The 17,888-nt window shown below is 41.7% G+C and overlaps 1 protein-coding gene across 1 annotated transcript; it reads left to right on the forward strand.

Annotated features, from left to right (window-relative positions):
* Positions 1–173: 173 nt before the first annotated feature.
* On the forward strand, positions 174–17,864 carry hoga1 (4-hydroxy-2-oxoglutarate aldolase 1). Its single transcript, XM_062976356.1, has 7 exons — positions 174–482; positions 7,734–7,862; positions 10,371–10,498; positions 10,694–10,828; positions 12,782–12,878; positions 13,373–13,506; positions 14,948–17,864. Exons 1-7 carry the CDS (start codon positions 263–265, stop codon positions 15,095–15,097), a joined length of 993 nt encoding a protein of 330 aa, XP_062832426.1. The 5' UTR covers positions 174–262; the 3' UTR covers positions 15,098–17,864.
* Positions 17,865–17,888: the final 24 nt, after the last annotated feature.

Below are 17,888 nucleotides of genomic sequence, written 5' to 3' on the forward strand. Positions count from 1 at the left end.
AAGGGGCCTGAGGCTGTGAGGAATGGTGGGAGTCGAAGTCCAAAACACCTGGAGGGCCCAAGTTTGCCCATGCCTGTGCAGCAAGGAGAGAGTTGGGATTTGGGCTGAGCTAAGGCTCAAAGGCAGGAGGGGGTTGCAGAAACAGAGCCCTCCCTGCTTTTTAGCTGGAGAGCCTTCGACCTTTGCTTTGTGAGCCGGACTTGTTCCTCCTTGCCCTTCCTTCTTTTTGCCCAGACCTGGTGGCAGGAGAAGCGGGGCGAGCATGGCCAGGACTCTGCTAGCCCTCCGAGCCCGGGTCCGTCCCCTGCTTGGGCCCAGGGCCGCCCAGAGGGAGCTCCATTCAGGAGACCCTCCGAGTCCTCGGAAGCTGGACCTGCGAGGCATCTACCCGCCTTTGGTTACTCCCTTCACCGCGGAAGGAGAGGTCGGCTACGGCCACTTGGAGGAGAACCTGCGCCTCTATGGACGGATCCCCTTTCGAGGTAGGGACAGGAGGGCTGGCGAGGATCTGCCCCAAGCAGAAATGCGGCCCCGGCCGGGGTCGGAAAAAGAAACCTGCTTGGACTCCACCTCCTTTGTTCCCTCTGCCTGGGAGATTACACTATTGAAAATAATTTTTGTTCCTGGGTTATAAATACCATTTCCTAATTGGTTCTATCATTTAAAAACACGGGGAAAGTTTATTAAACTGTCAAAACTTTTGTTTCTGCGGGATACCCTGCAGCACATTTTGCATATTATTTGAGAACATAGAAATGCTGGACTACTCTAACCACCATGTCAGACTACACAGAGAAGCCATTGAAATCCACAAGCATGTGGACAGTTTCAACAGAAAGGAGGAAAACGGGAATTCCAGGCATGAAACAATTAGGGCCAGCTAACTTTTGTTTCTGCATGACATCCTAGAATCCTAGAATAGTAGAGTTGGAAGAGACCTCATGGGCCGTCCAGTCCAACCCCCTGCCAAGAAGCAGGAAATCGCATTCAAAGCACCCCCGACAGATGGCCATCCAGCCTCTGCTTAAAAGCCTCCAAAGAAGGAGCCTCCACCACAGTCCAGGGGAGAGAGTTCCACTGCGGAACAGCCCTCACAGTGAGGAAGTTCTTCCTAATGTTCAGGTGGAATCTCCTATCCTGTAGTTTGAAGCCATTGTTCCGCCTCCTAGTCTCCAGGGCAGCAGAAAACAAGCTTGCTCCCTCCTCCCTATGACTTCCCCTCACATATTTGTACATGGCTATCATGTCTCCTCTCAGCCTTCTCTTCTGCAGGCTAAACATGCCCAGCTCTTTAAGCCGCTCCTCAAAGGGCATGTTCTCCAGACCCTTGATCATTTCAGTTGCCCTCCTCTGGACGCTTTCCAGCTTGTCAACATCTCCCTTCAATTGCAGTGCCCAGAATTGGACACAGTATTCCAGGTGTGGTCTGACCAAGGCAGAATAGAGGGGGAGCATGACTTCCCTGGATCTAGATGCTATACCCCTATTTATGCAGGCCAGAATCCCGTTGGCTTTTTAAGCAGCCGCATCACATTGTAGGCTCATGTTTAACTTGTTGTCCACGAGGACTCCAAGAGCTTTTTCACACATACTTCTGTCGAAGTGTCCTGAAGCACCTTTTGCTATAGTTTTTCAATGAATATCTCTCCAGTCTCGACCAATTCAACATAGTTTGTGGTAACCAAAGTACTGTATAACAACTACAGTAGAGTTTCACTTATCCAACATAAATGGGCCGGCAAAATGTTGGATAAGCGAAAATGTTGGATAATAAGGAGGGATTAAGGAAAAGCTTATTAAATGTCAAATTACATTATGATTTTACAAATTAAGCACCAAAACATCATGTTTTACAACACATTGACAGAAAATGCAGTTCAATACAGTAACATTATCTAGTAATTATTTATTTATGAATTTAGCAGCAAAACATTGCAATGTATTGGAAAACATTGACTACAAAAACATTGGCTACTAACAAATTGACTACAAATAAAGATAGAATTGCAAAAAATGAATTTACAGCAATAACGCTGTTGGAAGTTACATCTGTAAAAAGTTCAGTCCTTGTTGCCTAGAGAGACAACTGTGGATCCGAGTGGGAGGCAGACTGTATTGGATAATCCAGAACGTGGGATAAGCGGAGGTTGTATAAGCGAGACACTACTGTACTTTCAAAGTGAATACCACAAAATTAAACAGGAAATAACAATGTGTTGTTGAAGGCTTTCATGGCCAGAATCACTGGGTTCCATATAAAGATGGTCTTCCAGCGGTCGCCGGGGTTCTCCTGCTAACAAGAGATCGGTCTCTGGGTGCAGCTACACTGTGTAATTAATGCAGTTTGATGTCACTTTTAACAGCCATGATTTAATGCTATGGAATCATGGGAATTGCACTTTTACAAGTATTTAGCTTTCTCTGCCAAAGAGTTTTAGGCAAACTTGAACTCCCATGATTCCATAGCATAATGGTGTCAAAAGTGCATTAATTATACAGTGTAGGTACACTGCCAGTTTGTTGTAATTTAAGGCTTGCTGATCCTGGGAGTTAACAGAGCATCTTCCCCTTTCTTATCTTGGAAGGCAGTGGTCCTCATTTCATTGCTATGCATTGGATCTGGGGATGTGCAACAGATGGTCTATTAGTTTACCAGCCTGGTGCATTTTGGCCTATGGGTTCTTTTAAGGTCATTTTCAGGAGACCATGAAAACACAATAACACACAAATATAAAACATCTCATTGCAAAAAACTGCCTCTCAATCAGGCATGGGCAAGCTTTGGCCCTCCAGGTGTTTTGGACTTCAACTACCACCATTCCTAACAGCCTACCGGCTGTTAGGAATGGTGGGAGTTGAAGTCCAAAAAACCTGGAGGGCCAAAGCTTGCCCATACCCGATCTAGACTGTACACTGTTGTAATTGTGTATCTTCAAGTCATTTCTGATTTATGGTGACTCTAAGGCAAACCTATCATATTTTTTGGGGGGGGGGGTTTAATTCATTGGTGTTTTACCTTTGCCTTCCTCTGAGGTTGAGACAATGTGACTTGCCCAAGGGCACCCAGAGGGTTTCATTGCCAAATGGGGATTTGAACCCTAGTCTTCAGAGTCACAATCCCACACTCAAATCACCATGTTGTGGGGATCCTTATCCCTCTTAGAACCAGAACAAGAAATTTGCAAACTAGAAACTTCAAAACCAGGCAGTTGAAAGCATGCAAAAAAGGCTTTTTTTATATATATCTCATGAGTAGGTGGTTGAGAAAAATATAGATAACATTCAAGGGCACATTGGATACATCTGGAACACATTTTACATTTCCCACATAGTTTTAATACATGAAAAGGTCTATAGGAATCTTTATTTCTGTTTGAGATCAGAATTGAGCAGTTTGGTTAATCCTACAATTCAAAATATTGTAAACCAATGCTCTTTCTTTTCTTTTTTCTGCATCTGGATGATCCTTCTTTATTCGCTCCCTGAAATCACATAGATTTTATTTATCTGTTATTAACTGAACATTAAAGCCCTTAACTCAGGGACTTTTACTGGGATTTAAGTGAGAATTAGTAAACTAAAGTATTGAGAGAAGGGAAGAGGCCTTAGGGAGATGACATTATATGAATGAAAAATTGGATTTTAAAACATTAATGCAGCTGGGTTGCTGTGAGTTTTCTGGGCTGCGTTTCGCCCACATCTATGGCAGGCATCCTCAGAGGTTGTGAGGTCTGTTGGAAACTAGGCAAGTGGGGTTTACGTATCTGTGGAGTATCCAGGGTGGGAGAGAGAACTCTGTTCTGTTTGAGGCAAGTATGAATGTTGCAATTGGCCGCCATGATTAGCACTGGATGGCCTTGCAGCTTCAAAGCCTGCCTGCTTCCTGCCTGGGGGAATCTTTTGTTTATTTATTTATTTTTATTTCCATAATTTCTATCCCACCCTAACACCTATTGGGAGGTGTTAGCTGGTTACCGGTATTTAAAACTCTAAAATCAGGACAATAAATAAAGAACAACACTAAGAAAACAGGGGAATTCCAGACAGGAAACAATCAGGGCCAGCTAACACCTCCCAACAAAGGATTCCCCCAGGCAGTAAGCAGCCAAGCTTTGAAGCTGCAAGGCCATTTAATGCTAATAAAGCTGGCCAATTGCAACATTAACACTTTCTCTCTCTGAGCCTGGGCATGCCACAGATATATAAACCTCGCTTTACCAGTTCCCAACAGATCTCACAACCTCTGAAGATGCCTGCCATAGATGTGGGAAAAACATCAGGAGAGAATGCTTCTGGAACATGGTCACACAGTCTGGAAAACACACAGCGACCCAGTGATTTGGCCATGAAAGCCTTCAACAACATATTCATGCAGCTTTTGCTTCTCTCCTAAATTTAAGTTAGGCACAAAGGTGTGGAAAAACAGCTTTTTAACTTAAATAACTGTTTGATATAAGCATCATAGCTGAAATTTCTCCTTCAAATATAAATTTAATTATATTTTAGGTCATTAACAATTAACTAAATGCAGTGCCTCTTTTTCTACTAACAGTTATGTCTTTGACTACAGGGATCTGAAGTCTGAAATGGTGTTTAAGAGTTAGCTTTCCACATTTGTTGGGTGAAAACCATAAATAAAGGAATATATTTTTTAACTTGAAAGAACAGGAATATCTCTAGGAATATCTAGGTCAACTTCTGCTGGGCATTGACCATAGAATTACATTGGAGGACCTAGAAATTACTGGAGAGGTAGTTTTTTTTAGGAGTCAAGATTCCACAGTATGAGGTTGCAGAGATTCCTAGAGAGAACATTTTAATCTAATATTTGTCAATAATCAGATCTGCAAAAATCAAATCCACAAATGTGGAGGGTTTTAATGGATCCTAGATTGCTATGGTTGGCCACTAAAAGTTTTAGGTGTGTGTATTTTTGTGCAACCCGGAGATCTCTTGATGTTCTCTCCCATCACAACATTCTAGTTCTAGCTTTGTGGTGGGATCTCATGGTATATATGCGGATTTCTATCCCTTATAGCTTCAGATAGCCTGGAAAAGCTCCTTAATATCCCAGAGATGGTCGGTATAAACAAGAGTGAACTAGATGCTCCCAACCTAAGACAGCTTCTGATGTAGCTCCATGTTTTCAACTTGGACCATCACAGAATTTGCCCTTCAGATTTTTGCTATAAAGCTATTAAAGGGACAGGAAAAATACATAACTCTTCAGCTAATAAATGAAAAGTTTCACTGAAGGCAAATAACCTCTAATCAGTTGGAAGAAGGTAAAGGTAAAGGTTTTCCCCTGACATTAAGTCCAGTCGTGTCCGACTCTGGGGGTTGGTGCTCATCTCCATTTCTAAGCTGAAGAGCCGGCGTTGTCCGTAGATACCTCCAAGGTCATGTGTCCGGCATCACTTCATAGAACGCCGTTACCTTCCCGCCAGAGCGGTACCTATTGATCTACTCACATTTGCATGTTTTCGAACCTCTAGGTTGGCAGAAGCTGGGGCTAACAGTGGGTGCTCACTCCATTCCCCGGATTCGAACCTGCAACCTTTCGGTTAGCAAGTTCAGCAGCTCAGTGCTTTAATACCCTGTTCCACCGGGGGCTCCTTGGAAGAAGATATACACACAAATCAAGGCAGAACAGTGGCTTTTTTGTTTTTCTGACACCTACAACTTTTATGACTTGCAAGAAGTGGGAGAAAGCAAAATGAAGTTGCTTTCATTTGGTGTTCTTTGCATTTGTTGGACCTGTTTCAGGAACATAGGAAGAGGGTGTTCAGTGGAGTGGATAACTATTACTCTGTCTTCAAGGATACACATGGCTGCTTGCCTGGACTTCGAAGCCCTGTGGGAGACAGGAGTAAAGGACAAATTGCATTACTTGGCAATTATTTCTTCTTTCCCGCACTCCGAATAACATGTTCCTTGTCCAAGACATTGTCCTGCCTGTGGAGGAGCAACAAATTGGTTTCTCCTGAATGATGAGCCATAGCATCTAAGGCCAGCCAAATTGTTTTGGTCCTGTGTAAGAAAATCTCACAAGTATGTCTCACACCCTTTGACAGTAAAACAACAACAAAGTATATTTCATTGTTTTTTTTATGTTACTATCTGTTTCCTGAAGTAGCTACCTCACTCTGCTTAATGGCATGGCTTGTCCTGTCTTATGGTTTATCTACACACCTCATTAATACAGTTTAACACTACTTTAATTGCCACGGCTCAATGTCATGGGATCCTGGGAGTTGTGGTGTGAGTTGTTGAAGGTTTTCATGGCCAGAATCACTGGGTTGTGAGTTTTCCGGGCTGTATGGCCATGTTCCAGAAGCATTCTCTCCTGATGTTTCTCCCACATCTATGGCAGGCATCCTCAGAGATTGTGAAGTATATTGGAAACTAAGCAAGGGAGGCATTCTCCCACCCTAGACCTCCACAGATATATAAGCCTCCCTTGCTTAGTTTCCAATATACGTCACAACATCTAAGAATGCCTGCCATAGATGTGGGTGAAACGTCAGGAGAAAATGCTTCTGGAACATGGCCATACAGCCTGGAAAACTCACAACCCAGCTGTGCTGTAGTTTTACAAGGCTTTCAATGCCAAGAAGTGCTGATGCCTCATTGATCAACAACTCCCACTGTTCCATAGCAATGAGCCCTGGCAGTTAAAGTGACATCAAACAGCATTAATTCTATAATGTACATGTACCCTTAATAGATAGACAATTGTATTGATGTCATACCCTCCTTCACTTCTAGCTGACTCCCATATTTTATAAATTGTATGTGGTCATGTATTCTTCCTGAATGCTCCCAAATTCATTGCCACCCAGCAGAATTCATACATCTTTACAAAATACATAGATATGTGTTAATAAAAAAAATCAGTAAGTTATACTTCCCTGATATGGTATTTGTAGGAGTTGCAATCCAGCAACATATGTATGCTATACATCCCCAACCCTTGCTTTAAAATTATAAGCGGCCTGGGACCAGAGTATATAAATGACTGCTTCTCTCCATGTGAACATTCATGGTTCTTTAAAAAACAGTTCCATAGATCCTACTCTCAGTATCCCTGCCTTTTTGAGATACATAGCAGCTGGCAAGAAGAAAACTGATGGCACTTGCTTTTTTTTGAATATAGTAGTCCCTTGGTATCCGTTGGACTTTGGTTCCAGCATCCCTTGTGGATACCAAAATGTGTGAATGCTCACCTCCCTATATATACGGTACAATGGAAACAGAAAAGTGGGGTTCCTTATATAAGATGGCAAAATCAAGGTTTGCTTTTTGGAATAAAATAATAATAATTTCAAGCCATGGATGGTTAAATCCATAGATAAGGATTCTGTGGATACAAAGGGCTGACTTTATTCTCCCCAAATAGAAGAAGTGCTTTAAATATTATTTAGGTACCAGTTTAAGACCTTTCATTTATCAAGGCTGAGTGGTTCACATAAGTTCCTGCTGAGCTGCTGGTTCTACTTGCTTCACTGTCTGCTTCTTTATTGATGCTGCCTGCTGTTTGCATCTGTTTCATTTCCATTCATCAGTTTTACCTTTAAATTATGCTAATACTTTTATTTCACGTTATGTTTGGCTGTTTGGGCTGGTAAGTCATTTTGGAGACTTCAAGAAGTGATATATAAATACTTGAAAGGAGCCTATAACTTCTGGTGGTTATGTGCAATGATGTAAACCAAAATGTACTCTTCTGATAGGTTTTGTGGTGCAGGGTTCCAATGGGGAAACTCCCTACTTGACACAACAGGAGCGCCTGGAAATAGTGAGATGTGTGCATCAAACGATACCCAGGGAAAATCTTCTTCTTGTTGGGACTGGATGTGAATGTGAGTAGTATGGAGCATGACCTAGAGAAGAAATCACAAAACTTCCTTTGTAGTTGAAAGAATATAATGATGTGCTGAAGTGGCCCATAGCGGCATGATGTTCTGCACTCCAGAACACCATTTTCCCATTGCTCAGTTATGGATGCTTGACATGTCCTCAGAAAACTCACCCACATACAAATTCTACTAATGTGGACCATTTCTGAATTCCTGTTTCTGTATTAAGTTGATATAACAAGGACAGGCTTGATTATAGGCAAGATTGTTTAGTTGAATTCTGATCAAAGATACAAGTTAAGAGGCTATTTAAACCTGAGAGCTGTTACATGAATTGAGCTGCATTTTGTATCCCATACATTCCCGTACTAAGCTTTTGTCCTGAATAGACAACCACTGAATTGAACTATTATTTGTATGCTTATTAGGAATATAGATAAAACGATGTCTGGTTCCATCACATTGCCTAATTATTTTACTTGATCTGTATTTTGCCTTTCTGACAGTGCAGGACCCAGATCAGACTTTTTTTAAAAACCTTGCTGCTTGGAGATGTTATCTCCATTCACTGCTGAAACATGGTTTCAACACTTCTGGATTTATGGATTAACAAGTAATAGGAGTCTCTGGTGGCATAATGGGTTAAACCCTTGTGCTGACAGGACTGCTGACTTGAAGGTTGCCAGTTTGAATCCGAGGAGAGCGCGGATGAGCTAACTCTGTCATAGAATCATAGAATCATAGAATCATAGAATAGTAGAGTTGGAAGAGACCTCATGGGCCATCTAGTCCAACCCCCCGCTAAGAAGCAGGAAATCGCATTCAAAGCACCCCCGACAGATGGCCATCCAGCCTCTGCTTAAAAGCTTCCAAAGAAGGAGCCTCCACCATGGTCAGCTCCAGCTCCCCATGCGGGGACATGAGAGAAGCCTCCCACAAGGATGGTAAAAACATCCAGGTGTCCCCTGGGCAAAGTCCTTGCAGATAGCCAATTCTCTCACATCAGAAGCAACTTGAAGTTTTTCAAGTTGCTCCTGACATGAAAAAAAGTAATTTCAGGTTAGGTTTTAGATTATGAGGGGACTCTCTCTCTCTCTCTCTCTCTCTCTCTCCTATGCACACACACACACACACATACATATATATACACACACACATACATACACACACACATACAGTAGAGTCTCACTTATCCAACATAAACAGGCCGGCAGAATGCTGGATAAGCGAAAATGTTGGAGGAATTAAGGAAAAGCCTATTAAACGTTAAATTACATTATGATTTTACAAATTAAGCACCAAAAACATCATGTTTTACAACAAATCAACAGAAAAAGGAAGTAGATGGTAATGTTAAGTAGTAATTACTGTATTTATGAATTTAGCACAAAAACATCACAATATATTGAAAATATTGACTAAAAAAACATTGGCTACTAACAAATTGACTACAAATAAAGATAAAATTGCATAAAATGAACTTACATTAGCAGCATTGTTGGAAATTAAATTCATAAGAAATTCAATCCTTGCTGCCTAGAGAACAGCTGTGGATCGGGGCGGGAGGCAAACTGCATTGGATAATCCAGAATGTTGGATAAGCGAATGTTGGATAAGTGAGACACACACATACACACATATATACACACCCTGATTTCATATTTTGGGTATTAGATTATGAGGGGACTCTCTCTCTCTCTCTCTCTCTATATATATATATATATATATATACATATACACACACACACACACACATACACACACACACACACACACACCCTGATTTCATATTTTAGGTATTATTGTGGGGCTCTTTAAACCTGATAAAGAATTATAAAAGTTTGATAGCACATTAATTGCCATAGATAGCTCCATCCTATGGAATCCTGAGAATTGAAGTTTGTCATGGCATCAGAACTATGTGTCAGAGATGGATAAATATTTCACAAAGTTACAGTTCCCAGAATCCCATAATATAGAACCATGTCAACCAAGGTGGGTTTTTTTCATGTCAGGAGTGACTTGAGAAACTGCAAGTCGCATTTGGTGTGAGAGAATTGGCCACCTGCAAGGATGTTGCCCAGGGGACGCCCTGATGTTTTGATGTTTTTACCATCCTTGTGGGAGGCTTCTCTCATATCCCCACATGATATGAGAGTTGATAGAGGGAGCTCATCCGCGCTCTCCCAGGGTTGGATTCGAACCAGCAACCTTCAGGTCACCAACCCAACCTTCAAGTCATCAGTCCTGCCGGCACAAGGGTTTAACCCAATGCACCATCAGGGGCTCCAGTTAAGGTGGTGACAATCTGCTATACTTCTGCAGTGTAGATTTAGCTTCAGTCTCCTCAGATTCTTTCTAAATTGGAATATAGTTTCCCAGCCTGAAAAGGGTTTCCCACCTCACTCCCAGAAACTTTGCAACAAGGCCATCTCTTGTTTCCATAAGCTATTAAAACCTTGACCTTGCTGGGCTTCAGATAATTTGCCTCACTCAACCTTTCCTCTTTAGCAACTCGGAGCACCATTGAAATGACAGTGCAAATGGCTGACAGAGGTGCTGATGCTGCCCTTGTGGTAACTCCTTTCTACTTCCGGGGAAGCATGACCAGTGCTGCCTTGATCCATCATTACACACAGGTGAAGAATGGGGTTGGGGCACCTTTGCTATTTGTCACACCAAGAGAACAACCGGCAAGTACCTAAAGAAAGTGTTATGAATCTATCCTCTTTGATAGGGCTTGCTGCAGAGTATCCTGTTGCCGGAGACCTTATTCTAAGTGTGCCGGTTGTTTCCTTACATGCTCACGTGTGCTGCTGGTTTCAATTCCCCAGGTGGCTGATGCTTCTCCGATCCCTGTGATACTCTACAGTGTCCCAGCCAACACAGGGCTGGACCTGCCCATTGATGCAGTGCTCACCCTAGCACAGCACCCCAACATTGTGGGAATCAAGGACAGTGGTGGCAATGTAAGTGAAAGTTGGAGTTGAATGCTGAGCAAAGCTGATACTGTTGGGAGGGCTGTAATTACATCTCAGGGTGCTGATAAGAATCTGAATTTGAGGAGTTTGATCATGTTCTCTTAAGGTCTCTCTCTGAGGTTCTGGAGGCTTCCCAATATTTTCTTACTTAAGAGTGTTGAAAGTTAATTCCTGAACCTCGAACCGAGCCCTTAACTTGAAACAATCATTTTGTGCAGTTCAGGAAATTGATTTTATATATGCAGATTATAGTTTATTCCACTTTCAATTTGGCATCATGAACCAAATAGAAGGTGGGGGAAAGAAAATTAAGAAAATATTGGGATAAGGTGCACATTGAATATCCTGTGCAAATATCATACTTCCTGTTCAGACAAAATAGAGCTGGAAAATAAAATAAAGTATGTGTTGTCGAAGGCTTTCATGGCCGGGATCACAGGATTGTTGTATGTCTTTTGGGCTGTGTGGCCATGTTCCAGAAGTATTCTCTCCTGACGTTTCACCAACATCTATGGCAGGCAGCCTCTGAGGATGCCTGCCATAGATGTGGGCGAAACGTCAGGAGAGAATACTTCTGGAACATGGCCACACAGCCCGAAAGACATACAACAACCCTAAAATAAAATATATTATTTTAAAATTTAAAAAACCCTACAGCTCCCATAACCCCCAAATAACGTGACTTCTGCTGTTGGGGAAATTCTTGAAGGTGCAATGAAATAATGCATTTAAGCTCTGGGTCAAGTATACAGGTTAGAAGCAAGGCAAGACCGGTTGGTTGCACCCTGACATTGTGAGCATCATGTTGTATCTGACTTTGGCTCAAGAATGTCTGTAGAAAAGAGGCTTTGCATATGCAGAGATGTCTATAGCTGTATATCAGAGCCTTCATGAAACTATGATCTGTGGGGCATTTGTGATACAGCTACTTAAATTCTTAAATTCTAACTCTTTACATACTGATGCTTTCAAAGTGTCAGACCAGGTCAGTTCTTCTAAGACTCAGTCATAAGGATTCCTTAGGTATTGTCGAAGGCTTTCATGGCCAGAATCACAGGGTTGTTGTATGTCTTTCGGGCTGTGTGGCCATGTTCCAGAAGCATTCTCTCCTGACGTTTCGCCCACATCTATGGCAGGCATCCTCAGAGGTTGTGAGGTATACCTCACAACCATACCTCACAACCTCTGAGGATGCCTGCCATAGATGTGGGCGAAACGTCAGGAGAGAATGCTTCTGGAACATGGCCACACAGCCCGAAAGACATACAACAATTCCTTAGGTAGCCTGGCAAGAGGGTCTTCCAGGGCTATTTGAGAAAAAAGTAAAATACTCTGTTTTAGCAAATAATAATAATTTTTTTTAAAAAAGGTGAGCTCCATGGGGCTGTCAAATAGCCTTAAAGAATTTGCAATTTAGAAGCCGACCTTAAACCGCTTTCTATTTAGATTTGCAGATCACCCATCTCACTCTTCCTTCTTCCCTGAGAATGGTGTTACCTGCTGTTAATCAATCAGGAAGCAAAAAAGCGAATCTGAAGGGTGGTATCCTTCATTAAGAATCTCAATCTGCCTAGTGTAGTGTCAGGAAAATTTCCATCACTGAAAATTAAGCCATACATCAATCTTCTCTAAACCTAATTCCTGCAGATATTATGAGCTACAATTTCCATTGTTTCTCATCACAGATCATGTTATTGGGGCTGATGGGAGTTTGAGGCATAAAGTCTAGAAGGATTTACCTTGGGGAAAACTGCCTGATAAATTTAAAAAAGGAAATCTGATTTGGCAGTGTTAGATCAGTGTTTCCAGGATACCAGCCTCGTGTCCATGAATGCTTTTAGCCTATGTACTAATTTTTGTGAGTTCTAGTGTCCACGACCAATGACTACTTCTGGCACCCTCCTAAGATGCTACCTGACTCACCATCTTCTCTCTTGCCAGATCACCCGCCTGGCACTACTTGTCCACAAAACCCAGAATGAAGACTTCCAAGTACTGGCTGGATCAGCTGGTTTTCTGCTGTCCAGCTACATCGTAGGTGGGTGATGGCAGGAACTTATCTCCACATGGGAACATTTATCTGTGTCTGGATGTTTTGGGGCACAGGTTAGTTGCAGTAACAGTTTGAATAGGCATATCAGAAATATTTTCTAACTTGGCTTCATATAACATGACTTTAAAACAGTGGTTCCCAAACTTTGGTCCTCCAGGTGTGTTGAACTTCAGTTCCCACAATCTTAACAGCCAAGTAGCAAGTGAAATGCTGACAATAGGGGGCCACAACATTTGATATTAGAGCTTGGAGAAGTTATTTATCTGCACTGGACAAGCTGGCTGGGGGATTCCAAGAGTTGCAGTCCAAAAAGAAAGTCTGAAAGACTAACACAGCTTTTCCAAGATATCATGCCAAGCAATCAACTGATTGGGAAGAAGCAGATTGAGAATGGGGCTGGTAATGGAGCAGAAATGAAGCATGGAAGATTGTTTCACTGGCAGTGTACTCTTCTTTATTTACTCTTTTCTCTGCTCCAGGTGCTGTTGGAGGAATCTGTGCCCTTGCTAATGTACTTGGCACTCAAGTCTGTCAGATTGAGCAGCTATGTCAAGCTGGAAGCTGGGACGAGGCTCGTGAATTGCAGCATCGGCTCATTGAGCCAAACATTGCAGTAAGCGCAATAGGACAGGGGGAAATATGGCATTGGGAGACAGCATACTGCCTTTATTTCAAAAGCACAGGGAGGAAAAAACAGGCCATGAAAGAGATCTTCCACGAAAAATGTTGTAGTGGAAGTTCTGGCCCATAGAATAAGGTTCCAGTCCTATCTGCATCCAAGACTAAATCCCATTTTGTGAATAGTAGTTTCTAACCTAATACCATTCCATGTTTCCTTTGCTTATTTGCCTTGCATTTTTGAAAATGACAGGGAAAACATGACCTGCAATTGATAAACACAAACATTGGCAGATTAATATCTGTGCCATTTAATATTTCCATGAATGTGTCCATGATTCGTAATCCCATTGCTTCTACTGCTTCTGCTTTGAGAACATGCTGGCTACACAATGCTTGGCTAAGTTGGAAATAGTCTGATTTGGTATCAGGCCACCTCTCTTTACTCCTGTTAACATTAAGAGCCCTTCCAGACAGGTGCTATATCCCAGAATCTGTTCCCAGGTTGTTGTTTTTTTGTTTTGGTTTTGTTTTTTTGCGTTAGACTAGATTATACGAGTCCCCACTGCCAGATAATCTGGGATAAACAGAAAACATGGGATCAGATCTTGGGATGTAGGGCCTGTCTGGAAGGGCCCTAAGATACCATAGGTCATTGCTAGAACCTATGCTAGCATTATGTAGGTAATGTATTCAGTGCCCTAGGTTACAATCCATGCAGTACCAAGAGAGATGCATGAGAGTAGCTGCTGGTTAAAACAGAACAGGGATCATCGCACTAGAGCTTGGATCCACTTTAAATCCATTTTAGGGAAGGGGCTTTAAACAGCTCGGCCAGACAGGTCCTGGGCCTCACCAAACTACAAACCCCAGAATTCTGCAGGAGGCAGAAACTGGATTTCAAGTGGATTCATGCTCTAGTGTGATGAAGAAGCTAGTTACATAGAACTTTGGGCTGATTTAAAATCAGGGCACTTCATACGAGTATATCACTGGGCTTTGTATGTAATTGGGCTGGTAGGGATCTTTCTTAATTCTTAACCTTATACATCCCAGACCTCATGTAATCTAAGCAAGAATCAGACATTATTTAAGAAATTTTGACATGAAATGTTTGTTTAGCATAATGTACAACATAGCGTTTCATTAGGATCAAAAAGGAATCATTCTGCTTTGACACTCATCTATTAGATGTACTGCACCAAAGCTTCACCATCTCTCTCAAGAATGTTCTTGCCGATTAAGAATAATAGGAATTGTAGTACCCCTGATCTTGGAAAGGGTATCCTAGATTATGTAAAACTTCAATTACTTACCGATTCTCTAAGACTTGAACTGAATGATGCTGGCATGTAAAAGTAGGTTCCCATATGCCTATTCTACCCTGTTTTCAAATGATCATTTTCAGACATTGCCACTTTTTTCTGTCCCCACAGGTGACTCAAAAGTTTGGTATCCCAGGCCTCAAGCAGGCCATGGAGTGGTTTGGTTACAGTGGAGGCCTCTGTCGTGCCCCTTTGCTCCCTTTAAGTGAGATACAAGTGAAAGGACTACGCCAGGATTTCAGTTCCAACGGTTGGCTCTGAAGCACTATGCTGTTCCAAGCAAGATCTTGCAACCTGGAAATAGCCAGGGTTTTTTTTTTTTTTGTCTGCCTTGCTGGGCATCAGTTTTCACATCTACTGAAATACAGGTCATCTGACCCACAGCTCTTTCATTGTCATGCTTTACTGGAAATCTAAGTGCTGAAATAGCAGAGAAACAGGGTAAAATGTAAAATCTAGAGCGGAACTTCAAAGAAGTGAATAGTATTTTTCATAGAAATTCCCTTTGCTATATAGGCTTTGCCCCATTATTTTTAGATTATCTTACTATTTCCTTTTATAGTCTTCCTACTGGAGCAGTTAGTGTCCTCAGAGACCAGGGTTCAAATTTCCACTCCACCAGGGAAATGTATTAGATGACCTTGGATAAGTCACATTCCCTCAGCTTCAGAGAAAGGCAACCCCTCTTCTGAATGTATTTTGTCACAGTATTATGATAGGGTCACTATATGTTAGAAATTACACAACAATAAGCCTTCTGATCAACTACTATGGTATGTGCTACACTCCATTGCCCGCTCTATTGTCCTTTCATCTCAGGACTGATTAGACATGTCATTCCATGGTTCTAAAACTGAAAGATCTCCATAATCTCCATCATTGTTAGGGTTGTTGGATGTTATTGTTCCTGTGTTGATGATTTACCAGGTTCAAATATCATCTCCTGTCCCCAACAATGCATTCCATGATTAAATCAAATGTATGAAGGCAAGAGCTTATTGCATAGTTGCATGCCCTGCTTCTTTGAACCTGGATTTGACGAACAATTGTTCATTCCTGATGTGAATTAGAATGCAGGAGGAGCCGAGGTGCAAGTTTGACTGATACATTCAGAGTATTGACAAGAGCCGAACTAGTTTGCAGGGGTAAAGAGGGGACTTGATTGAATTGTTATCTCCCAATCTCAGCAGAGAGGCAAAGGAAGGAGTCTTGGATTCCCCATCAAAGAATATCATATAGAACTGAATGTAATGCTTGTTTCTGTACTCCTAGCACCCAAATGAACCCTCCTCAGCACAATAAACTATCATGTTGGCTGGTGGTCAATAGAAGTGAAGAACCCTTTAGCTTTCATACAATGCCAGAAATACAGCTTAATGGTGTAACATTAGAAAATGTTGACTATTTCCACTACCTTGGCAAACACCTTTCAACAAAAGGCAACATTAACACTGAAATACAACACTGAGCTCTGTGAATTCAGCATTTTTTCAAATGAAGCAGAGTGTGTTTGAGGATCGGAACATTCATAGGGATATCAAGATGCTTGTTTATAAAGCTATTGTTCTCCCAATACTGTTATACACCTGCAAAATATGAACCGTCTACAGACGTCACACTCAACTTCTGGAAGAATTCCATCAGCATTGCCTCTGAAAAATTCTGCAAATCTCTTGGGAATACAGGTGTTCTGGAAGAAGCAAAGACTACCAACACTGAAGCAATGATCCTCCACCATCAGCTTCGCTGGACTGGCTACATTGTCTGAATGCCCGATCATCATATTCCAAAGCAAACAGAATGTTGGTGATAGGAAAAGAGATTTAAAGATGGGCTTAATGCTAATCTTAACAACTGTGGCATAGACACCGAGAACTGGGAGGCCCTGGCCCTTGAGTGCTCTAGCTGGAGGTCAGCTGCGACCAGCAGTGCAGTAGAATTTGAAGAGGCACAAATGGAGGGCGAAAGGGAGAAAAGTGTCAAGAGGAAGGTGGGCCCAGCCAACCTTTGTTGGGACTGCCTTCTATCTGGAAATCAATATCCTCATTGCAAAAGAATATGCAGCTCAAGAATAGGTCTCTACAGTCACCTACAGACCTACCGCCAAGACCCTACACTTGGAAAGCAATCATACTCACATACGAGTGATAGCCTATTATGATTTCATACTGTTTTGATAAGTACAAAGGAGGAAATGTCCTGAGAATTATTTTTCTTGTGTGCACACAAAAACACGCCCAATTGACTACACTGCTGCATTTTAGCTGAAAATCAGAATTACAACTCAGAAGTATCTGGATGTTTCCATTGCTGGGATATTTAGCCAATTTTCAATAAGTTTTTGGGAAGTATGGCTATATAACAATCTTATCCAGTACATGGTAGGTAAAGAGGAAAAGATGTAATGGAATATGAAATAAGAGGATTAGCATTGTGGCATAGAGATCGATGGTTGTTCTGTCTGTAAATAAATAGAAAACCACTTAAGATTTAGAGAAATGTGTCTCAGGCACAGAGGTAATAGCGGAATGCTAGATGCAAGCAAAGGAATTCAGGTGAGATGATAAAATAAGAGCAAAGACATGTTCCTCTATTGCCAATACTGGATGATTCCTCAACTACTCATGTTATTATGAGGGCAGAAGCCTAATCCCAACCTTCTTTTAAGAACATGCAGTGATTATTGAAATGGTTGACATAAACAACTTTGAAATTTAAGGGAAACATTTAAAATAGTAAGTTTGATAAAGAACAAGCAGGGTTTCCCTTTTTCAGGACGTACAGCATACACCAAGGGGATGGAACACACATTTAGCAGATAGGAAGTTTGGATGATATGGGCAACAGGTTTTAATCTTTAGCAACCCCCCCCCCTCAATAAGGACTATGTATGATTGTATATTAGGCAGTTAATGAGTTTTATACTTAAGATTAATGTATGACTTGCTATAAGAGTCTTGCTATAAAAGTCTTATATTTATGATTGGTACACTTCATAGGAATAAAGGACATATATTATTAATTGTAACATGACTCTGGCTGCACAGTTTAT

The sequence above is a fragment of the Anolis carolinensis genome, chromosome 3 (assembly GCF_035594765.1).
Source record: "Anolis carolinensis isolate JA03-04 chromosome 3, rAnoCar3.1.pri, whole genome shotgun sequence".
Taxonomy (NCBI): Eukaryota; Metazoa; Chordata; class Lepidosauria; order Squamata; family Dactyloidae; genus Anolis; species Anolis carolinensis.

Bases quoted from the DNA above. Each gene is read 5' to 3' on its own strand.
- hoga1 (XM_062976356.1), top strand. From the start codon at position 263: ATGGCCAGGACTCTGCTAGCCCTCCGAGCCCGGGTCCGTCCCCTGCTT. The intron at 7,863-10,370 runs GTGAGTAGTATG...TTTCCTCTTTAG, and splicing joins TGTTGGGACTGGATGTGAAT to CAACTCGGAGCACCATTGAA. The intron at 10,499-10,693 runs GTGAAGAATGGG...TCAATTCCCCAG, and splicing joins TGATCCATCATTACACACAG to GTGGCTGATGCTTCTCCGAT.